This window comes from Oreochromis niloticus, linkage group LG16 (genome assembly GCF_001858045.2).
Source record: "Oreochromis niloticus isolate F11D_XX linkage group LG16, O_niloticus_UMD_NMBU, whole genome shotgun sequence".
NCBI classification, from domain to species: Eukaryota; Metazoa; Chordata; class Actinopteri; order Cichliformes; family Cichlidae; genus Oreochromis; species Oreochromis niloticus.
This window is the reverse complement of record NC_031987.2, coordinates 27,504,588-27,529,587: the sequence shown is the minus strand read 5'-3', so window position 1 is coordinate 27,529,587 and position 25,000 is coordinate 27,504,588. Positions and strand designations below refer to the sequence as shown.

The window sequence follows — 25,000 nt, the reverse complement described above, 5'->3', positions numbered from 1 at the left end:
TTTCTTCTTCATATTCTCATATTTATTTTTAAATACTTACATACATTGTATTTATTATTTATAAAAAGTTACAATTAATAGTTTATGGGGTTCTTTACTGCTCATTTCAAGGAAAACATGCTTTTTGCGCTCGTTTGCCTCCTTTGGTCCTTCTAGGTCACCGTACAGCACGGTCAGCGTGACTACGGTGACTATCAAGGGGGGCGGCGCAACAGAAATTAATAGAAATGCTGTAAGTTAAGTTTTAGCTGGTCTCGTAACATCTAAAAATGAGCGCTGCTGACATGAAGATTATCACTGTGATTGGCAGGTGAGCGAGATAACAATGTATTTTGCGTTGTAAAATGATGCAACCATGCTAGCCCTCACCTGTATTCATGAAGTTGAAACGAAAGTTGCTTTGTTGAATGAAAAACTGGTTGAAAGCTAGTTTGCAGTATCAGTGCATGTAATTTTATTTTGGTTACTGCATTGTGTGCATCATCCTGTTGCTAACGACATAAACAGGACTGTTCTGAATGAACGCTTGTCTTGTGTTTTCAGTCAGAATGAATTTGTGAAGAATCCTGTTTATTACAGACACGTAACGATAGCTACAGCGTGAAGGTTTATAGCTGTGTGATTTTAGAGGTTTTAAATTGAACCTGTCTTCTGAACCCTGTTCATTAAACATGGCAGTCCCTCTGAAGTGACCTCTCTTAAACTTGCAAAGCAAACACTGAACCTCACAGTTCTTCACTTATGTTGCCATACGTTTTAGGGGGTAATCTTTGTGTGTTAACATTGCAATAATATTCAGATGGGTGGCAAAGGGATTGATAAAACATTCATAGTGAATTTACACTTCACTTCTGGTTACATGTCAAAACATGAGAGGAAGACAGGAAAATGAAGCTGGTGTCAGCAAGCAGACAGGCACACTGTCAGCACTTTACTGCTGTGTGATTTTAATGGACTTTACTGAAAAACAACATTCAGCCCTTGCTTTGATTTTGTTTTTTAAGTCTGCTTATTGGGGTTTATGTTTTATGTCTCTTACCGTGCGATTTTCTTCCCTGTTTTAGTGGGCTGATAGGCCGCTCCTGGGCTATGCTGTTTGTCAGTGGAGGCTACAATGTGAAGATCTATGACAACCAACCAGGACAGTCTGCCAGGGCCATCGCAGAGATCAAGTGAGTCCTACTGCTCAACTTAAAGACCCATCTGGGTTACACAGACAAACTTCCTCAGTCTTAACTGCATTATTATACCTCTATAGTCAACAGAAATTTGTTTTAACCCAGATGTAATTCTTAGTAAAAACAAAAAAGCACATATATATCATCATAAATATATAAATATAGATTACAGAAGCTAAACTAGTGTCTGGTGCCTGCAAAACCTAAAGGAAACATTGACACTAGGGGCTTCTCTGCCCTGATGAGTTAGAGACACCCTATCTAAAATGTAACCTGTTCTTCCTTTCAGTGTTTACAGAGAAGACATATATGAATACTGCATGATCAGCAGTTGGCTCCTACTGTGAGCACACATGAATAAACACATGTTCACAGCCTGGCTATTAGTGGTTAAACATTACTGTGGAATGACGCAGAGTTTTTAATGAAAGTGCTGTAGAAAGTCACAGTGCCTTTAAGCTATAAAAACCTTAATACCTTAATCTCTATACCAGTATTTCATGAATGTGAGTCTCCCTCTGAGTACATGCCACTGCCTATCACTCAGCCCGTTAGAGACGTATTTGTTTATATGAACAGTAGAGGGTGTCATTGAATTAAATTTCAGGGGCCCTTTGTGAATGATTTCCTGCTGAACAAGCTAGACTGCTATCTGTTGTGTGCCCTGTTTTCATAAACCGTCACTTAGTCTAAATTACTTTAATTTTTTTCAAACCAAGATATCTTCCTGACTCATGTGATACAGTGTTATGTAACTGCCACATGCTGTATCACCACTCCATATACAGGGCAAATTATAAAGAGATGTTGAAGAAGCAGGTTGATAGGCTGGAGTAAGAGCAAAAAGGTGGTGGTATGTACTCCACACCCTAAAAGTGCCATCAGTGTTACTGTTAAGACAGCATAACAGGATTTGCAGCAGACTACACGGTCTCCTTTGAAACCTGCACCTCATTTTAGCTCAGACTCTGATTAATAGGTTGTCCGACCGATCTATAAACCAGAATCTTTATTGTTTTATTATTCTTTTCTGCATGAAAGACCAGAGTAAAAAACTTATGCCTCATTAGAGAAATTTGCACAATAGTGCAATACAATACATACTTTCATACAGTAAGACGGTGAAGTTGGTGACATAATCTACCCCCACTGAAACTGTGTTGAGTGTCTAAATCTTCTGTGCTGCTGAGATGGAAATGTGCACAGAGCAGACACTTTAGAATCTCTAGCTTCTTTGTAGCAGCATCCATATTTGAAGCGTTGTCTGCTTTGTGTTATATCAGAACCACTTCTTTTGGCTGATAATAACACACCTAACACATCTGTTCATTTCTTCCAAAGTCTTCAGTCTACTACATTCTACTACTACTTATATATGAAGCCTGTGGTAATGATTCTTTTCTAATTGAAAATGTCATGATAGAGGGCAGTTTGTTTGTGCATTGTGTGTGTGTGTGTGTGTGTGTTAACTGCAGTTTCTGTCCCTCAGGAAACAGCTGGTGGAGCTGGAGGAAGCCCACATGCTGCGAGGGGAGCTGTCTGCTGCGCAGCAACTTGCCCTTCTGAGCAGTTATGATGACCTGTCTCAGGCGCTGGATGGAGCCTTCTTTGTGCAGGTAACACAGATCGCTGACAACACAAACACATGCTGTTATATCTCTTTGGCCTACATAGAAAAACCAGTGGAAACAACATTGCTCTCTGTTGATTTGTTTATTTTTCTGTTAGCCACTTGCTCCATCACACATGTGACCGGACATTTGTTTTGTGGATGTTGGCAGACTTTGATGAAACACGGGGCTTCTCTCCACTGGTGTGGGTCTTTTCAAAAGTATGTGGTGTGTGACTCAGTGGAAACAATGTAGTTTTTGTTCATTTATTGGTTCACATAGTTTAAACAAAGCAGCATTAAAGGAATGGTTACTACACTCTCAGGTCAATACGTTCTGGCTTTGTTATTACACATTTACCCCCCAAGGAAGTGCAGCATAATTTTATTTGACATATTCCGTCACATTCTCACGTCACATTTTGAACTTAGACTAATATCCCTGTTGTACATTGGGTTGTGATATCATATAGTAATATGGAGATGTTTTGCATAATAACACTTCAGTTCCTTCAGTTGCTTAACACGTAAATTACAAACTTTTTTCCATCCATCCATCCATCTTCTTCCGCTTATCCGGGGCCGGGTCGCAGGGGCAGCAGCCCAAACAGAGAAGCCCAGACCTCCCTCTCCCCAGCCACCTCCTCCAGCTTGTCCGGGGGAACACCCAGGCGTTCCCAGACCAGCCAAGAGATATAATCTCTCCAGTGTGTCCTGGGTCTGCCCCGGGGCCTCCTCATGGTGGGACATGCCCGGAACACCTCACCCAGGAGGCGCACAGGAGGCATCCTTGTCAGATGCCCGAACCACTGGCATCTGGCTCCTTTCGATGTGGAGGAGCAGCGGCTCTACTCTGAGCCCCTCCCGGATGGCTGAACTTCTCACCCTATCTCTAAGGGAGAGTCCAGCCACCCTTTGAAGGAAGCCCATTTCCGCTGCTTTTATCCGCGATCTCGTTCTTTCGGTCACTACCCACAGCTCGTGACCATAGGTGAGGGTAGGGACGTAGATCGACCGGTAAATTGAGAGGATCACTTTTACACTCAGCTCTCTCTTCACCACAACAGACCGATACAGCGTCCGCATCACTGCAGCCGCAGCACCAATCCGTCTGTCAATCTCCCGCTCCCTTCTCCCGTCACTCGTGAACAAGACCCCGAGATATTTAAACTCCTCCACTTGGGGCAGGAACTTGTCCCGGACCTGGAGTGGGCACTCCACCCTTTTCTGGCTGACGACCATGGCCTCAGATTTGGAGGTGCTGATTCTCATTCCCACCGCTTCACACTCGGCTGTGAACCGTTCCAAGGCGAGCTGGAGGCCAGCCAGAGAAACAAAAAAGTGCAAACTTTTTTGTTTCTCTTAATTTACTAGTATAGCTTCATAGTATATCAGTGGTAAGTACATTACTGGACCAAAAAACTCATACATTTACTTGTCCTTATGGGGAAATGTGATTGCATTGTGATTTCAGAGTCACCTGAGATTTGTATACACCACATAAAAATAACTGCATCAACATAAGACACAAAGCATACACTGTATATGGACACCTTTACTCTTCTTCTTGGATCTTAAGGATGACTGTGGCCAGAACAGTTAGGCAACCTGTGTGTTGCTTGTGTTCAGAAGTTTGATGGATTGAGGAATAAAAGACAGGTTGGAGCTGTTTTATGGGGAAACATTAGCACCATGCAGATTTTAGTAGTTCAGTGGAGGAGTCAAATCCTCATATCACTCACAGTATTTGCCTTGCTCCATAAATAGTCCCTATAAATGCTCGCTGGTAATGGTAGATTGGTAATGCAGTTCCCAACATCTTACTAGAAATTGTTACTGTCCTTCTAATTGCTTGTTTTTCTGCACCTCAGAAGCATTTTAGAATCCACCTTAAAGGATAAAATGTCCTCAGAAAATATGTTCTGTGCTAACTCTAACTACACAAGCAGTCAGTCCAAGAGTTGCATTTCAGTCTGCCAGCAAACATAACTCCAATATACTTGTATTCAGTCAACTCTCCACTAATAAAGGTGGGCTGGGATGATGGTAGATTTTGAAAGTGAGACTGATGAATCAGTCTCAGTGATGAATACTGAGAGATGAATAAAATGAACCTGTCAAAAAATGTGTACTTATTTTTCCTCTTGGGTTTTAGCATTTGTTGTTATTATTTTATTATTGGTAACTGAGATTTCACACTAGTTTCTCTCTTTATTTGCGGTTCAGTACCAAGGAATGTTTTAACGTTTGTTAAGCAACTCGTTTAACCTGATGGCTAAGTGGTTAGGGGACATATCACACACTCTTTCATGCTTTTAGCTACAAATTCATGGTTTGACACCAAGCTGGCTGGTTCTTTGCTGTGTGTCATTTCTCTGCTCTGCTAACTCACACTTTCTGTCTGTCAGCAAAGGCAAAGTCATAGAAATATAATGGCTTAATATAATCGTAATAAAGGGATATGAACTGAGTAATACTGATTACTCATTCAAAAATAGCCCAGAATTAATCTATTATTCATTACAGATTTAGTTACTTGTTTACCTTGAATCAGAGCAGCTTTCTCAATGTCACCATAAGAATTTATTCATTTGGCCAAAGTAAAATGCTTTCTAAAAACCTTGAATATTTCAGAACTCATATGTTTCATAATCTGCTGAGTTTTCCTCTTTCCTCTTGCATTGTTTGTCTTCGTTGCGTCACCATGCTCACCTCAGCCAGTCGAGTCTGATGGCTATGCTCCCTGAGCCTGGAGGCTTGCTGTCAAAAAGAGACTTTTGTTTTATCTTCCTGCTGTAAAAATGTGCTTGAAAGGAATTGTTGGGTTTCCTTGTTAAAATCTGAGACATCTACCTTACAATGCAAAATGCTTCTAGATTCTTGCTGTTATTGCTATTATAAATTGTAAAGTGGAGCTTTCCTTTGACAAAAAAGTCAGATGGCGTTTGTTATAAGAAGTGTCGTCATACTAATGAAAGATGTTTCATTAAAAATCACTCATCTATGTCAAATTATAAAAGAGCACAAACACAAAATCAACATTGGACAGTGTGCTTATCTAAACACAGTCACAGTCACTTAAAATACAGTATGAAGTCAACCTTTTATGCCAGAAAAATGCTCGCCAGCCAGAAACTGCTAAAGTAGACAATGGAGCTCTTCTTCACAGTAGATGTGATCAGAGTGCACAGAGGCAGGTAGAGTCAAATAAAATCAATACTCTGCACTGAGTTCCTTCCAACAAGGAACAATTGTGGACTCAGGAACAGGGAAATGCTGCATAGAAATATGCAGAGAGTTTCCTGAGAGCACCGTTAGGTACATACTTGCTGATAGCATGACATCATCTGACCATCTGTCAGTTTCACTCTACTATTGATCTGGGAGAAGATGAGAATATTTACAGGAGGCTTTATTAGTCACTTGGCTACCAATCAGTAACTTGCCTAACTGTTTTCTGACGATTAGTGTAAGGCTTGTGGGAGCAGACGTGAAGGGCGCTTAAGCACTTAAGCTGTCCAGATTTCTTTATATAAGATAAGATAAGATAAGATGGCCTTTATTAGTCCCACAGGTGGGAAATTTGTTTTGTTACAGCAAAAGTGCAAAGTTATGTAGCAGAAATTAGAAAACACTGTCCCTTTCATGCACAGAAATAGGTTAGTGTGGCTTGTTTACAATGAAGTTTGGCCAAAACTGAAGAAAACTTGAGCTTTGAGAAAGATGCAAAACTGGAGACAAATGATAATGGGAATAGCCCAACTTACACATGACTAGAAAGAGCTACTTTTGGCTGCTCCCTTATTCCCAAAGGTTTCGTCAGAGGAGGTAGTTCTTCATGTTTGATTTAGCAGATTTTTTACACCAGATGCTATTCCTGACACAACGCCACAGGGATTTGTGTCTCTGTCAGGGGTCATGCTGGAGGTCTTTTCCACATCAGGAAATGCCAAGTATTCACTTATTGGTGTTTCTTATTGGTATAACTTAACATTTCCACACATGAGCTTTTAAAATCATATATCTTCCAATCTTCCCCATCCTTTATGCCATTCAAAGCCAGAAAGACCAAGAGCCTAAAGGGCATGGACTGGTTTGGCAGTTTCTGGGTCCAAACCAGGGAAGGCTTGGTTCTATCCAGAAGAGAGCTGACAAACAAAAAAATGATCAAGTACACATCTTATAACTGCACTTGTTTTGTGAGACTGAGTTTGTGATCTCATGTTACGTTGGCAGCAATACTCAAACAATCCAGTCCAACTGCTGGCAGTGTGTAAAAAGACAAGGAAGTCATGGGGCCTCCTGGTGACAGTTGAAAACAAAACAAAAGACAACACATCTGTTTACATCAGTTTAGCTTAGATGGAATAAGTAAACAGTGTTAAGTTCCTGCGAATCAGCATCCCAGTGAGCCTGTCATGACCATCCGTTCTATTTAAAGAAACTGAGGTTTGGAATCTGCTGGGGCCACTCTTCCAGTTACACCTCCCAACTCCTATTGCCGCTGGGACCACTTTGGACTTTACCTTTCACATTTGCTCTGGGGAAGATGAGATTTGTCAAAATATTTAAAAATGCCAAGTAATGAAAAGTGTCTTAGACAATTAAACTAAACTAAAAAACAAACTAAAAAAAAAACTAAAATTCTCTTTAGAATTAGAGTATATTAGGTTATTGCTTGTGTTTTAGCACAGATCCTCTAACTGCATGTTAAACGGCAGAGCCTTTCATTATAATGCGTATATGTAAGCTATACTGGTTGTTCAGCCGGTTTTTGCAGTTTTGCATCCAGGATGAGTAAGATTGCAGACGAAGAGTACCGGTTTTGGCAGTCACACCTTTTCATCACTGTGAGGTGACATTGAGCAATTAGTTTGTGTTTAAGATGTTAACTGCATGACTTTTAACGCATTTCCCTGAGTGGTAGATTCAAGTTTGACATTAAGAAACAAATATTAAATGTTTCTTTATTGTTATGATGGTTTTGTCTTTGCTATTGTCAAAGAAAGGTTGACATCAGAAATTACAGAGTCAAAGCAGCAGTTCATCCAAATTATAGGAAATAATAGCTGTAATAAATAGTTTGTTGCTGTGACTACATTTTTCATATTCAGTGGGATGCTTCCCTGACTTTGGCTTGAGATAATGTTTACTTATAGCATTATAGAAAATAATATTTGGCTTTCACACCTTACCTGCGTTTATATATTTTTTTGTTTTCCCAGGAATGTGTATTTGAGCAGCTGGAGGTAAAGCAGAGCATCTTCCATGACATGGAGCGTTTCGTGGGAAAAGACGTCATCCTGAGCAGCTCCACATCCTGCCTAGTGCCCAGCAAAGTCTTCTCTAAAGTCCAGAATAGGAGTCGCTGCCTCGTCTCTCATCCGGTTAGTACTTCATATGCTCAGGCATTTCAAGGTACTGTAGTGTAAACTGTAGTTACAGTTACAGTGAGCTTGAAATGAAACATTTAAAATGTGGTTAAGGTGTTGATTTTGACAAAAAAAAAATGCATTTATCATTAAGAATTATGTACTTATTTTGTAATCCCTCCATTTTTACAGGCTCAAAAGTAATTGAGTCTGTAAATCATGAGGCCATTCATTGCCACGTGACTTGTTTTATGATTATGTTATGACAAATTAAGGAGATAAAAGGAATGAGTTGAGTCCAAGTGTTGAATGATTATGTGGTTGATGCTCACTGGTGATCTCAGTAAGGAGTCCAAAGACATGTCGATGCAAGTGAAGGAGGCCATCATTAAGCTAATAATCCCACTTCTCAGAGAAAAAGAAAAAGCTTTAGGAGTGGTAAAAAAAACAATCTTAAACATTTTAAAAAAAGAACAAATCCTCTGGCCAGCTCTGTAAAACAAAAGGCCTGAAAGACCACGGAAAAAAACTCAAGGGGATGATGACAGAATTTTTTCCATGATTGAGAAAAAAACTTTCACACAACTAGCTAAGGCAAGAAAAAATCTCAAGGACGTAGGTGCATCATAAAAATCAAGAGGGGCCTTCATGAATGTAAATACAGTGGATTTACAGCAAGAGATAATGAAAAACCACTGGTTACGCTCAAGAAGACCACTTTAGACTTTGCCTAATAGTCTCTAATAAAGCCAGACTAATTCAAAAAGAAAGTTTCTTTGAACCGATAAAACCAAGATTAACTAGTAGAAGAACAAAGGGAAATGCATGAGGAAGGGAAGGCACAAATCATTATCTACACCGTACCACATCATCTGGCACGCATGGTGAAGGCCTGTGAATGCAAGCTACCGATTATTTCACAGTGGAACAAGTAAAATTTCAATAAAGCCTAAACAAAGAGATCTAGTCCGGTTGAATATCAGATTGGCAAAATCCAATTCACAAGGGATCACTCTGCATTTCTGATGAAACAGAGAAACTCAACAAACTTAATTACAAGTGGAGATGTAGCACAGTGCAGGCTTTTGCAACAATAATCAACACTTTGAATGATTAATGCCAAATATGTATATAAGGTCAGTTTTATAAATTCAGATTTAAAATGGCACAAAATCACAACAACAGTCACATCAATACACATTGAAAACCCCAACAATAAGGCAACCGTATATGAGCAAGCAGCTGGCGACAGTGGGAAGGAAAAACACCCTTTTAACAGAAAACAACCTCATGCAGAACCAGGCTCAGGGAGGAACACACTCTATAGAAGAAAGCCAAGTGAGCTGACAGCCATGAACTACATGAACCACACAGGGTCAAGTGTTTGTTGACTGTCTGAAAAATAGATTACCTTCACAGGGGTCAGGGTCATGACAGAAAAGAGGGAGGTGTTAGCCAACGAGGTTCGATTACTGAAGAGAAGCAGGAAAATGATGAGAGTTTGAGACAGAGAAAAAAACACTTCTGAGCTGGGAAATGGAGGGATTTTATTTTGAAAAATGTGTGTAATTCCTAAACGGTTATTAAAGTATTTTTATTAGCCTTCTGACGTCTGACTTGTGATTGGTGACGAGGCTAACTCTGATTCTATGTTTGGGAGAAAAACAAGAAGAACTTTCTTGTGGGAAAAAAGTAAATCCTTTTTCTGTGTGTCAGTTAAAATTATTTAGGTTGTTTCCTAATTGCCAAGAAAATAAGTTGGAGAACTTTTTTTTTTTAAAGATACTCTCACAACAAAGGCTTGGGATCAGGAAAATTACCAGTGACGAGTTCGACCTCACAGTTTTGAAATCCCTTCACCTAAAGCTGAAAGTCTAGACTTCAGTCACACCTTCATGTGCTCCCATACTGAGGCAGATTTATGAGTTTCCATTGAAGTACTAATGGATCTGGTTGTATTTACAGGCTGTCCCAGCCACAATCAATCCATCAATCAATTTAAGTACATACATCACAACAAATTTTGCTTGCAGTATACTATGAATAGCCAAACACATTAATGGACCAGAACAGCTGAGAACTTTTGTTTATACAAAAAATTACACAAAGATTACATTAGACTTACATTTAGTTTATCCATGCAGAGCGTTTCTATTTAGATTTGACCGTATTAAACAACATACTAGTGACATCTGTTTACAAAAACATTGAATGCTTTTGTTATGACTGGTTTATGATATGAGCATATGCCAAATTTTTCTAAGAAGGTTTAGAATTTTTTAAATTCTTTATAAATTGGTATACATTACTTTCTATATGTTACAATGCACACCACACTTGTAAGTAGTTGTAACTCTTTTTTTCAATTTTCGACCAATAAATCATTGAGTTGACCTTGAAGGGCTTGGTGGATGAAAGCCACATTTCAATGAATTGTTATCCCCACTCTAAAACCCTACAAAGTTTTCAGAATACATTCAAAACCTTTCAGGCTGTCATGTGCACAGACAGTATGACACACACAAACACTACCAAAAACATAACCTAACTGATGTAGGTAAACATGGTTCACCTGAACTCATGAGCCACATGGACTTGTTTATAATTTTTATCTTCTAGCTGTTTCTCTCCCTGCGTTTCTCCTGCTTGCTCATGTGCTGTGGCAATGATGTTTTGAGGATATCAGTAAATCAAGCATGTATATCATGAGCTTTTCTAAATCATCAGTGGTGGAACTGTATCACTGTAAATGGAGGGGCTGCCCTTTGGGAATATTGGTGTTAATTTGGTGTAGATGATTGGCTTCAGTGTATAAAAAGCCTGTTATGATCATGGGGCAGTCTAAACAGTGTTCTTTTTGTCTCACTAGATTGGAAAATATGAAAGCGGATCGTTTTGGGGTTGCCTTGAACCAAACAAAAAGTAAAGGATTTATAACATTTCTGTAAAGACGAGTGGTGAGATGTGTGCAAACCTGGTGACCAACCACACGAAACCTCTTACTACTGTACTCACTAAGAAGGGCTGGCTAGTTCTAAGTCATGTTTTGCTTGGGGATCAAATTGTTATTTCACTCAATGACATTCAAATACATTTACAATTTTTGTGTAAATTGAGTGTTAAAAACAGACATAAAAATTAGAGATTGTTCAGTTTGCTATAAGTGAGTAAACATGATATGCCCGTCTTTAGACTAACCTTTCAATGCTACAGGTGTTGCTGTTGGAAAGCGGCGAGGTGGTTGCTTTTTAAATAACTTGTTATCATTGCTTAAAACAAGCTGGTGGTAAATGGAAGGAGACAAACAGACTTTCTAGATATTTAAACGATGCAAACAGGTGGTTTGATGAAGGACTTCTGTTTCTGTAAATGCTGACTTTAAGAAAAAAGTGAGGGTCAATTAAAGGTCAATTTGCTTCACAGGTGGTGGAAGCTGGTGGAAACACCACCACTGGTGTAAATGGGCCAGATCAGGAGCTGTATAATCTATAGTTTACCACCGTATTTTATTTCTGTCTCAATAAACATTTTGCTGTCCTTAATACGTCTAATCATTATCATCATTTTAAATTGTCAGTCTTAAAGCTGTAATGAGCATAGCGTACACTGTAGTATGCTAACACCGTATGGAAGTGCTCTGTCATGCACTAAGATGATACTTTCACTGTTGGAGGACGATGATGAGGCAAAATCAACAATTGATAGTCCAGCTTTATTTGTTAGTACTGCTTTCCTGAGGAAGTGTTACTTAAGAACAGATCCTACATATCAGTGAAGTAAACACGACATAATATGTGTTTGTTTTGCTCTGCCCAGGTAAACCCACCCTACTATGTAAAACTGGTGGAGCTGGTACCTCACCCAGAGACAGCGGCAGCCGTTATGGACACCACCCATGCTCTGATGACCAAGGTACAAATCTTATGCAAAAGATTACGCATTCCTGGGCCCTGTTATGCCCGAACTTGTTGGACAGATTTCAAAAGTAATCAGAATAAGAGACCAGTGGATTAAGAGCACGAGGAAGCCAAACCCCATGCTATGATTAGGAGACCAATACTGCTGTCATACTGTGTATTAAGTGTTGATGATAAGCCTAGCTCCTAGCTTTCTTTTCACATTAGTTTGATGTTGTTCTGGCCATTTTCAATATTTGACAGTGTGTCACAGTCTTGAGTACAGCTGCTACACCACAAAACTTAACAAATAGTTTACTGTGAATGATTACGTGCTTTATTCCAAGCAAGTCTCAACAAGCTTGTTTTCTTAACATGAACAACCAGTGGCTTCCTGCAACTACTAAGCTTCATGAATGAAGCTGTATTATTCATAATTGTCTTGTAGGATCTTTTGCTGCGCTTGGCTTGACTTAACTGATTTCTCCTGACGCAGGTTGGCCAGGCACCTGTCCTTCTGAAAAAAGAGATCGATGGCTTTGCCCTAAACAGAGTTCAAGCTGCCATTATTGCAGAGTCATGGAGACTAGTTCAGGTTAGTGTTTGACTGTTTTCTGGGCATCTGGGTGGGGAGTTGTGTTGAGGAGCCAGTTTTTCAAAGCAGCTGTTACCTGGCAAACAATTTGACCTCCAGGTGAATACCAACTTCAAGCAAGGGTAGTCATGAATATGCTTTCATAACCTTTGTGTTCAAATGCAAGAAAATGGTCATAAATATATGACACGAACTCTGAATCTCCAACAAAAAAACCCCCATTGCTTTACTGCTGCATTGCTAAAGTTGACTTCTAGGTCATAATGACGAATGTTTTTACCTCTGGACAAGAGCGCCTCAGTCTCAGTCAGGTTTCATGTGGCTGCTGATGGTTTTGTAATAGAGGCAGGAAAGAGGAAGCCCTTGTCAGCTCACCTCTTCTATTATGTCCACAGTCTCCCTCTAAAAAGGAGCACTATCAGACTAAATGAGCTTTAGCCTCTGATGACAGGCACTATTACGTGATCACTCACTGAGGAAAAAGCTTGAATGATAATGAGAGCGATGGGAATGGTGACAATCGCAGCTCTTGGAACGTTAACTTGAGACGTATACTGTGTTACCCGAAACTGAATTCCCATGAAGAGTTTGATGTTGGCTTCAAATATACAACCACAGACATCAGAAGCACCTTAAATGACCCCCTCTATTAAATAATGCAACATCAGATGCTTCCACATAGTTCTGAACTTTCACACATCTCCTACGATTGTCTGTGTTCCAAGATTCTCGCTTTTGTTTTTTATGTCAGTGACTGTTGTTGTAGTAAAGGTGTCCTTAGTAAAGGACTGAATCTTTACTTAGATTTATATAGTGCCTTTCCAGTCTTACTCCAAGCACTTCATGCTTTGCACTTCAACTACTTTTATCTTCCTCGCTTTCAAGGCCAAGTTAGAATCACCAGTCAACCTAACATGCATGTCGTTAGACTGTTGGAGGAAATCAGAGTACCTGACAGAAGCCCACGCAGCCACAGCGATGATGACAGGGGGGTGCTAACCACTACACCACCATGCCACCCATGGCTGAAGTGACAAAATAAAACTACATTTCCCAGGGTAGATGATTTAGGTTTAAAGGCCAGTTAGATTTATAGCTTCTTAGTGTGGGGGTCTTACATGAAAACTGTTTTCTAGTAAAGTAAAAGCAGCTGAAGCAGGTGAGCATTAGCTAGAAAAAGATGATGTCAGACAGTGTTTGAGCTGAGGAACTTAGAAAGATGCACATCAGTCATCTTGTGTTAGATCCATTAATGCAACTAAATGCAATTCAGGCTTTCACTCAAAGTGATACATGAATGACATTAGAACCGACTTCCTAAGATACCTGTTGGGACATGTTAAGCTGTCATCAGTGGAAACCGATGGAAAATTAACCGCCGCTCTGCACTGTTGCTCACAGACCTGTTCCTCACAGGTGAGTGGGCAGCATTAGCATAGATTTAAAGCTACAAACCCATTAGGAGATAATACCAGGAGATATGGCAGTAGTTACTCAATTGGTTGCAACTAAAATAAAAATGGGTTGCCATACAGCTGAAATGGGTAAAAGGAAACTGGATAATCACATTTTGCTTTATAATAGCAGGGGATTGCATGGATTATGAAAAAGTTGGCTCAGAAAGAGCAGAAATCTATTTTAAGTTACTTGCGTGACTTTGCACATGATTCAGATTTGTACAGTTGAGAAAGACGTCTCTATGACATTAATGAAGGATAAATGCATTAGGAGAAATGTCTTCTTTAGTAAATTAGTAGGACTGATCTGTCTTGTGAATTTGTGCGCTCGAAAAACATCAGTTGATTGCACAGTTTACTGGTAATGTAGATGAAAAAGTGTCTGCTTGTTTCTTTTGAGTCTGCACGAAATTGGTTTCTTTTTATGTTGTTGCCAGGTACTACCACTTATTTGAATGGGTACCATAATAGTCTGTGCAAGGCTGAATTGTTGATTGATTGATTGATTGAAGCCTTTATTTGTCACTTGCAGTTGACTTGCAGCGAAATTGGACCTTTCCCACCATACATACAATACACAAACATCACATTGGGGAGACCGGTCAGAATAGGTAGCATAAAGAAAACAATGAAATGTATAACACAAAAAGGGCAGTCGAGGAGGAAAAAGAAACTGTATCTGGGATGCCGCAACTCTGCAGAGTTAGACGAGACTAGACAATCACATAGAAGCTGGTCAGGGGTGTCAAAACCGACTTTGTTGTTTCCATAGTAATAATAAAAATATTAAAGCGGCAGAATCACCAGAGTAGACTAATGATTTGGTGTTGTGCACCAGAGGAATGCGAACAAGCAGTAACAACAGGCTGGCCCACTGCATACTCAGAGTAGCTGTTCCATCTGTACGGTGTGTGCATTCTTTTACGGCTCGTTACAGCATTGGTGTAATTTTCCATTTGAGTAACAAATTACATAAAAGCACCTAAAGGTACTGTATCAGTGAGCAGACGTAATATGTGACATTTGTTCATATGTTTATACAAGTAATTGTTGTACATACACTAAAGGTAAGTGAAGGAATCCCAATTAATAATTTACATCACAATCTAAAAAATAATCAGATGACCGCTTGGTAAATTTGCCTTGTTTATAGAACAATTATCAGTATGTTAAAATCCCAGCTATATCTAACCTCACAGAGCAGATTTTTAGATCCCATGTTTTGAACTTTGTGCTATTACATTGATTTAGCAGTGAATTTGTCAGCAATTTATGCTGTTGTTGTAAATGCAGGTTTATTTTAATACTAAACAGATAAATCTAAAATGACAACTCCTATATATTTGGTCAGTGAAAAAGACTATGTTTATTTGTCATTTTTGAGGTTTTACATATCAGGAAGAGAAGCAGGCTTCATGATTTGCCTCACAACAGAGCTCGTTGTTTGTCGCAGCTTTAGACTTTAAGGAGCTCTCAAGTGTTTGGATTGTTTTTTTTGACGGTAGCTTTTTGGTTCAGCAATGATCCAAGAGGGCCTACAGGCAGGTAAAAACCCTTGATTGTTCAGTCATTTTTGAGCCCAAGACAGCGACACTCCCTGCTGAGAATAACGTACCAGTTCTCAGAATAAAAACCTGTAAGTCATACTTCCACGAAATGTAGCAGAAGCCACTCTTGCGCTTATGTGCCAGCTATATTGCAACATCTGTACATGAAGCATGTGAAATTCATTTACACAGAACTGTGGCAGCTCAGACTTGTATCTAAATGATATTCTTTACTGTGTGCACATCACCACCATGTGAGAGGCAAATTCCCCACCTCCCCACCCCACGGGCACCCTTAGACCTTAGCTGACAAAAATGCCACACTGCTGTTAAAGGTGTTGCTCTTGCTTTCGAAAGAGCACCCAAAGTTTATCACAAAGCAGCCTGTTCACAGTAACATTGTAATGAAAAAGGATGCTGTCACACATCCAAAATGATTCTTGAATATCTAAATGACAACAAAGAACATCCATTCTCTTCTATTTATTCAATTCAGAGCCGCAGAGGGACTAAAGCCTATGTAACAGAGATGAAAAATAAAGCAAAATGTAATGTCCGATGTACTGAAATATATCGAGAAGGAATAATTTTGAATGTCTAGAAACTGAGCCTCTCAACAGCCAGTGTTTCTGTTCACATGTCACTCTACTTTTGGACTTATTTATAGAAATGCACAAATGCTGTAAAAAGAGAAAAATAGAGAAGATAGATGCTATTTATAGCTGTATTTATTTAGATTTTTTTCACAGCAGACTTAAATCACATACATTTTTAATTTATATATATATATATATATATATATATATATATATATATATGCAGATAAACTGTATTAACCAGTTTCACCACAGTGTCCTGCTCCAGTATGCGTCTAAAGTGACACTTTGGATTGAGTTTGGTGGAAGTCTTAGATTATGCTGGACATCACTGAGTAAAAAGCAATATTAGGAAATCTTGGAAAAGTGGGGTGGGTTATTAAGCCATTTCCATTTCTACAGTGGAAAAAATCACAAGTGGTGAACATTCAAGATAGTAGCACTCTCAAGAGTGGACGTGTGATGCAATGCAATTCTTAGAGAAACTGCAAAAAACAGGGGATTTTACAGGCAGTTAGCAAGGTAAATGTTGAAGTTCATAAAAGTACAGTTTAAAATAGACTGAAAAAAGTATGTCTTCTTTGGAAGGGATGCTATGAGGTAGCTTCTTCTCTCTAAAAAGAACATGGCAGCACAGATTAGGTTTGCAAAATTGCATCGAAATGCTCAGTTTTGTCTTCACCCTGCTGATGGGTGGGCATCATGGACTCCCAACTTATCTTAGTAGGAGTGGTCTATCTCATCCAATCTAAGTTAAGATCTTGAACGAGATAGTTTGAATATCAGTGTCCTAGATGTCAGAGGTCAAGTTTTCTGAAAATCTTTTGAACATGATAATTTGAGAAAGACATCACCTAGGATTTTCATATTGGTGCCGTACATTTTTCAACGGCCTGAAACTCAACTGCAAAAACATATAATACTTTCAATACAATTTAAGTGTCTTTAAAATGTCACTACTACCATGAGAAACCTTTGCTTACCAGAAATAGTGAATCCACCTCTGTAATTGCTGCTGGCTGCACCAAAACGTTGTAATGCCATCATATGTTCCTTTACGCCATACAACAGAGAGGCACGCCATCCACAATACTGCTCGACGCAAATAATGAGTTGTGACGTCTACAGTCGTTTGGGAGTGTTTATCGCTCACCTAAGGCACTGTTATACTTAACTAAACAATGTGACATACAAGTCATCAAACATGAATGGTATTTGATGAGACAATTATTCAAAGTTCCTGCAGTACATGTACATGTACATAGCAGGACAGAGCAGGTAATCACTGACAACCAATTGATGTGTTCTAATAGACTTAGGATTAATTCATTACAAAATACATTGGATGCCAGTTTGGGGAGGCTGTTTGGTGCACCACTATCTTGAATAATGTGGCTGAGATGGATGTAACGTTTCGCCTAATTGCATTTTAATGTATGTGGCTAGAGACCAATTGTATATGTAGTACGTCTTATAAGTTATCATTAATTTAAGGATCAGATATAGCTCTTTGAAACTATATATGATCATTTAACATTTGTATGACCCCGTAGCATCATCTCTTTATTGAAAATAAAATAAAAAATTTTGCTTTTTCGAACATGTAATCGATATTTTCCCACAAATATCAGCAACACAACTAATTACCTCAACTTATAGTACTGTTTTTCTTTTATAGCCATTCACTATAATAAACACTGTTTCTACCAAGTTACATGCACACGCACATAAAACAGCTCAGTATGATGTTTCAAAGCAGTGATTTCATCAGGTGTTTTACTTAATTTACTGTATTCTTCCTCAATAAATCAAATGTGAACAAAGGTTCAGCATTAAGCATCAAAGCCTTGAGAGTGGTCTTGTGATCTTTCTTACATAACAGGGACCTGCCCTCAACCTTTGCAAACACACACACACACACAACGAGAGAGAGAAAGAGAAAAGAAGTCCTTGAGTCGAGGCCAGAGCTGGAAAGCAGAGTGCCTGAGAAAGCAGCTCGTAGCCCCCAGTGATTACAGTGGAGAGAAGACCCCACCCACCATCCCACTTTGCTCAGATAACAGGCTCGTTGTTGGACGCAGGACCCAAACAAAGACGACCCTGTCGCCTCTCCTCTTGCTCACCATAGTCTCTGTATCTGGGCTTTGATTTCCTCCATGGTTGGCCAACAGGTATCTGTACACCAAAGTTACCTGACCCATTCTCAGCCAGCTTCCCCTCTGTGCATAATCCTGAGGACACAGGATTGGCTGATTAAGGAAACTTTATATGGCTGGAGTGGCCTGATGGGATCAAAGGGAATTTGGGTTTTCCATAATAATAGGGAGTTAAAAAGTCATGACTTTGTTGAATTGCTAGGGAAAAAGTGTGTGTTCTTCTTATATCCTTAACTGTCCCACAGTCTGTTACGTAACCCCATGACCATGATGAACTCAGTAACAGAAAATACTTAACATTTGGCTCAAAGTTGACCTGTTAGATGTGTGAACTCTCATTACAGATAAACAGATACAGACAAAGAAACAGTTTGACTCCAAAGCTGCTGTTCTGGGATTTAAGTTCATCAGCAAATATATCCAGAATACAAAGGGTACAAAACGAATGAATATTATCAATCAATTCAGTAGAATTAATGTAACTGTTGTTTTTCTAACTTATCATCAGGATGGTGTTATCTCGGTAAAGGACATCGACCTGGTGATGTCAGAGGGACTAGGAATGCGTTACGCCTTCATAGGTCCCATGGAAACAATGCACCTCAATGCGCCTAAAGGTAAATTTCCTGGTTTGTATTTTTTGCTCACATATAAAAACACTGATTTTGGTTATTTTTTAACTCAGTTTAAAATACTTTGAGCATGAATTTTATATAGTTGAACCAAAGAGTTGATGGTGTGATTGTTCTGTTCAATTGTCACAGTAAAAGCATTCATTTTTACCAAAAAGCCTTTCTTCATAAGAGAAAAGGAGTTCATAAAATGTCTGTTTATGAAGAGGAAAGTATAATTTATCCAGCACAGTTTCAACTGTGCGGTGTCCAGTTTCAATTCTGCCAATCAGAGTGAATGTACAAACCACGTATGTTGTGGAAAATTACTGAAACTAACCAAAGCACAGGCTTTTGAGCATCCGCGACTGCAGTAAATGAGCACAGAATGCCTTTGAATGAGAGTAATGAAGGTAATTCACCACTTACGTGAAATTTTCAAAGTGGCACAGCGTTACATACGTGTCGCTGCACAAAATACATGTAGTGTCCCACACAGTGACATCTCTTTGTGTGTCAGAGAGAGAGTGAAACCTCAGCTAGATGGAGAATATCAGAGGGGAGTGTGAAACCCAGAGAGTAACCCTGACTGTGTGTACACACACACACACACACACACAGCGTGCACTTTGGCTGAACAAAGCAGTCTTTTGATGGGTAGCGATGAATGCGCTCCCTCACACCAGTCATCCAAAACTCACAGAGCCCACCTCGCAGCCTTCAGACCAGGTGCCAGCTCTACCTGTAGTTACAGTACTGAACTTCTTACTGACTTTTTTTTCTGTTCAGGAAGCATCAGATTCTCAAAAGAATGCTAAAACCTACCCCTGTTGTGTCTTCAAGTCTTTAAATCGGTCCCATCAGATACTGGAGCACTCAGGCTCCCTGTCTCTGTCTGTCTACTCTACCTAAATTTCCTTGCTTTTTGTAAACTGTGCGTGCACACAGGAGAAGGCCGTTGTTCTTTGAGGGAATCATCCACTACAACTAAAACCACTGCCTAGAGTCTTGAAGAATGGCTCATCGATGCATATGATGTATTCAAATATTAATGCAATTTCACAGAAAAGAGCATTAGAATGATGTCTTTTTAAAACACTATCTAGTAAGGGCAGCTTGTCCAACATTCAGCTGACCATGCAAAAGTTGTTGCATAAGTGTAAAAGTACAGCTAACAGTGCAAGAAACAATTTAATGTAACAAGATTATTAGCACAGGGAGGTACTGCAAATGGGCGGAAGACAAGTTGCAAACTGGGTGATGTTACGTAGTTTGGTTCATTTTCAAGGACTGCTGCTGTAATCTGATTGGAGTTACAGTGGTAACATTAGTGTCCGGTCTTTTCTTCCACTGTACAAAAAGCTGTTGTATAGTGGCACAGGGAATAGGTCTCCCTGTTTAATAGGGTGATAGTGAGGCTTTACATAAAAAGATATATAAGAAAAAAGTTCATCAATAACAGCTAAAGTTTATTTGGGAAAAGAAATAAAGCAAAGGGACTGAAATAACAGTAAGATTTTCCTCCCACACAGGATGTTTGGTTGAAGGTAGATGATAGTTATCACACTGTTGTGCCACATTAACGTGTCCCACTAGGCTTTATGTAGACAGTAAGCATTTTCTAGCTACCCCGTTGTCACATGTTGGATATAAACCTTGTTTCCCAAAGAAGTATTGCAAATATAAACATTCACCATATGTTTTCTGGTCGTTGAATAAGGTCTTTGTACTTAAGGTACTCTTTGAAAATGTGTTGAAAGAACTATTTAAAACTGAGCCCCCTGATCCACCTTAATAACAACCTTGTGTGAAGTAATGTAGGCACATCTCTTTTTCCCCCCCACCTTGCACCACACTTGCATCTCGCTGCTCAAATAAGGTTTTAAAAATCTAGTCTTCACCTACTATGCTTATCACAGGAATGTCAACAAACCATACTGCTGGCCCTCTTTATGATATGTTAAGCCCAGTCGTTGTCATTGTTATGGGACCTGTGTTTCCTCTTTGATTGATCATTAGCTGTGAGATGTGCTCCTTTTTCTGCGTCCAATCTAGGACACACTACTATATATTTTATCCACAAACATTTGGTTGCAAGCAAGGTAACCCAGCAAGCTCATGACGTGAACTCTTATCAGAAATAATGCCTGCTGGTATTTTAGGGAAGAGTAGCATTGAAATTGTACAAACTGTCAGTTTATAGAAAAATAAATCCAAGATCTCTTTAAACTATTATAGGTAGTAGCATTATATACATTAATTACATGTTATTCAGAGGGCAGTGAATACTGCTTCCCATTTCATATATACAAGGTATGATTTTCATACTGCATAACCTCTAGGTCTCAGGCATTAGTCACATCCCACATTTTGTGTTATTGTAGTGGCAATATTTTATTAATTATTCTAACCCTACAGTTAGATATAGGGGTCTTAATCATATAGCTCCCCCATTTTAATTATCTGTGAGTAGTAATGTATAGTTGAAGTGCAAAACATCCCTTACAAAACCTGCAAACTTTTCTGTTTCTCTGCCCAGAACTTTCATCATCACACTGAGTAGCTACTAAACTTTTGCTATTGCCCTGAGTGCTTTGTTTCATTGAATTTTACAAGCTTTAAGCACAGAAACCTCACCCAGTATGCAAACCTACTGTTTCCAAAGGGTAGCCAATCAGAAGAAAGCTTAAAGGGAGGTGGAAATGAGGTTAAATAGCTTATTTCTCACATTGGCTGAACCTCGAGTGCACCAAGGCCTAGTAAAATAGCATTATTTAGAACTGTGAATCATGCAAAGCTGTTCTAGTAAAGTCCAAGAATAAGATTGTGGAGCTGCAAATGAGCATAATAATCCACTTTAAACAGCGGTGTTTAATAACGCTCAACAAGGGGCTGGTGTTAGACATTTCCATTGGCATATACACATATATAGCATACCGGATACTACCCTAACCCTTATAAATACACTATTAAACTGAAGTTTGTAGTAGCTGGCTTCACAACCCCATTTATTTTAAACTTTCAGTCAGTCAGTGATTAGCCAAAATACGCTCTGCCTACATCACAAATGAGTCACTATAGGTTAATAAATGAGAGAACAGCTTCAATGAACAGCACTAAAAGTTAAACTAACACAGAAAGTGTCAAAGCAGGATCTAACTGTTATTTATGAGACATTTAACATTGAGATAGACGAAACTCATTACTTAATATTACTGGTTCTGAAGCACTGAGATAGCAGCCCTGCAATTGAACACAGAAATATAGAGGAGCTAGCATGTCCCTTTTCTCAAAATATCAAGCATGTGTCAAACTTTCAAACCAGCAGAAGGAAATCATGTAGACAAAAACAAATTGCCAGTTGGCACCGCAGCTGCACCTATGCCCATCCCCTCATAATCTAGAAATACATGTTTCTGTTTTTGTTTGCAATTACATCACTTTCACTTTGTGTGACATTACTGTCTTTGAATCTTTGTGGTATTTTAAATAAAGATGATCTACATTCGTTATTTGGAATTTCAAAACATCTGTCAGGGAATCATTAACAGGTGATAGCAGCTTTTTGGAGAATGGTGCTGATCAACATGGACTTCCCCATCACTGAACAGCTGTGTCCTCCCCACAGGTTTGGAAGACTACATGAGCCGATATAGTGAAAATATAACGAGGGTGCTGTCTTCCTTTGGGCCTGTGCCTGACTTCTGTGGTGAAGGAGCCAAGAGCGTCATTAATGTAAGTGCGATGGTTACAGAGTTGTGTTTACAGTGAAACTTTCTCTCAATACATACACTCACTTATTATGTACAGTATAAATATAAACTACAGCCACAACCCAAAATTATGATCTGAAAAATGTTTTGAATAAGTAACAGATCTGCTCTCAAGAGTAATGGAGCCATACTGTTGCACTACTTAAACAATGTGATCTGGCATTGTCTTGCTGAAATCAGCAAGACCTTTGATGCAAATGACATGTGAATGGCAGGAAATGTTTCTCCATAATCTGCATGTATCATTAAGCATTAATGGTGCCTTCACAGATGTGCATGTTATGCACACCAACAGGCTTTGATTATGTGTGTGTTCTTAAATTGTTCTTTTTCTCTTTAGCTCCAGAGAATTCAGTGTCTGTGATTTCCAAAAAGTATTTCAGTTCTCAGTTCAAGGAGCACTTTTCCACCTTGGACCAGAGAAGCTGTCTAAATTTCTGAATTTTGTGTGCTGCAGCATGGATCAGAATTTAGTTTTCCAGCAGGATAATGCACCATGTCAGAAAGCTCAGATCATCTCAAGCTGGTTTCTTGAACATGACATTGAGTTCACTGTGCTTAAATGACCTCCATAGTCACCAGATCTCAATCCAAGAGAAGACCTTTGGGATGTGGTAGAAAGGGACATTTGCCTCATAGATGTGCTGCTGATAATCTGCAGTAATTGTGTGACGCTGTCATGTCAGTATGGACCAAAATATCTGGTTAGTGTTTTGATACAGTGAAAAAAGAGGGTCCTTGTTTTTCAGGGGTGTTCTTGAGACCTTGCAATGTTTTAATAAAGTGCCACCTGAGCCCCCAAAGATTGCAGCAATTCAGTATTCAGTAGGCTCCCAAGTTTTTTTTAAATAAATAAAAAAAATGTGTATTAATTCAGGTCAAAGACACAAAATGTCTATATTAATATACATATCTTAATTAATTATTTTTTTCATTATATATTATGTGTTTAGTTCTGGATGACTGAAATTCAGCAGTTTCTACTCACCTCTGAACCATAAAGCTTTCTCCTAAGTAGAAATTAATTGGTCACATGCTATCACAGGCGGTTAAAATGTTAGCCACAGAAGGTCATCTTGTAAGGACACCCTGAGCTGGAGCAATAAATAGTTTAAGGTGGACTCGTTTAGAGGACGGCAGCAGTCAAGCTTGTTTGTGCTTTGTTTTCTGAAGCTCTTATTCCTACTTTGAGACCTTCAGTTTATCCTTTGAATGAAAATCACACTCTGCCTCCAATCTGTGCAGGTGTCGGTCCTGGATGCAAAGCTAAGACGTTATTAAAAGATCATTAAAGGGTATTTAGTTTAGCTTTAAGGCTGAGAGGCTGTATTTTACCTACTATTGAAAAGTTAGAGACTGTTCATTTCTTTGTAAGTGAGCAAACATACAAATTTAGCAAGCATAGTTATTTCCCCCACTAGACATGTCTGAAGCCATTTCCATTACATTTAGTGCCTAAGAAACTCCTACATGGCAACCATTCCACTTTGCTCACCTAGCTTTTCCTTCTGTGCCGTCCACAGGAGATGTGCGAGCTGATTCCCTGTGACCAGCAGCATCTGTCAGCCAGGCAGGAGAGGAGGGACCAGTTCCTCATGCGTCTGGCCAAGCTGAAGAAGGACTAATAAGCTCAGGGGCCAAACTCAAGAATAGTTCTCACAACGACTGCTGGCTGAGGACATTTTATTCGTTCTCAGTAATGGCATAAACTCAGTAATTTTGAGATTTGTTAAACTTCTCTTACTTTATTAAATGTAATGCCAGTGGAAACCCCAACTTGAATTAGGTAGAGATGTGATTGTTGAGTTCAACATGTAATGAAGACCTTTTTTTTTTTTAAACAGGCATACCTTGACTGAAAAACAGCACTTTTTTTAAAATCAATGATCAATCTTCCTTATATGATGAATACTACCAGTATTAGAACATAACTCTTGATTACTACTTCTTATGAATACAATTTTAACCAATCTTTTTTTTTTCGAAATCTACAGCATGTTTTAACTTTTACTCTACATCTTGGTTACAAAACCGACTGTGGTAAAATGTGAAAAACAATGATCTCATTCAGCCACATTAATGGTCTCTTGTGTAAACAAATTTCTTGAAAATGTGAATCAGTGTTTTGATTAATAAAAAAGAACACAATAACGCATTTATGTAATTGTTTTGATAGCCACACAACAGAAAGAGATGAGTGTTTTTGTGAT

General features: G+C 39.0%; 1 protein-coding gene across 1 annotated transcript; it reads left to right on the top strand.

The window, feature by feature from the left end:
- The first annotated feature begins 153 nt into the window (after nucleotides 1-153).
- Nucleotides 154-24,945, top strand: cryl1 (crystallin, lambda 1). The gene is made up of 9 exons (XM_003456587.5): nucleotides 154-310; nucleotides 1,065-1,172; nucleotides 2,668-2,794; nucleotides 8,013-8,174; nucleotides 11,976-12,071; nucleotides 12,552-12,650; nucleotides 18,915-19,023; nucleotides 22,646-22,752; nucleotides 24,314-24,945. Exons 1-9 carry the CDS (start codon nucleotides 270-272, stop codon nucleotides 24,413-24,415), a joined length of 951 nt encoding a protein of 316 aa, XP_003456635.1. The 5' UTR covers nucleotides 154-269; the 3' UTR covers nucleotides 24,416-24,945.
- Nucleotides 24,946-25,000: the final 55 nt, after the last annotated feature.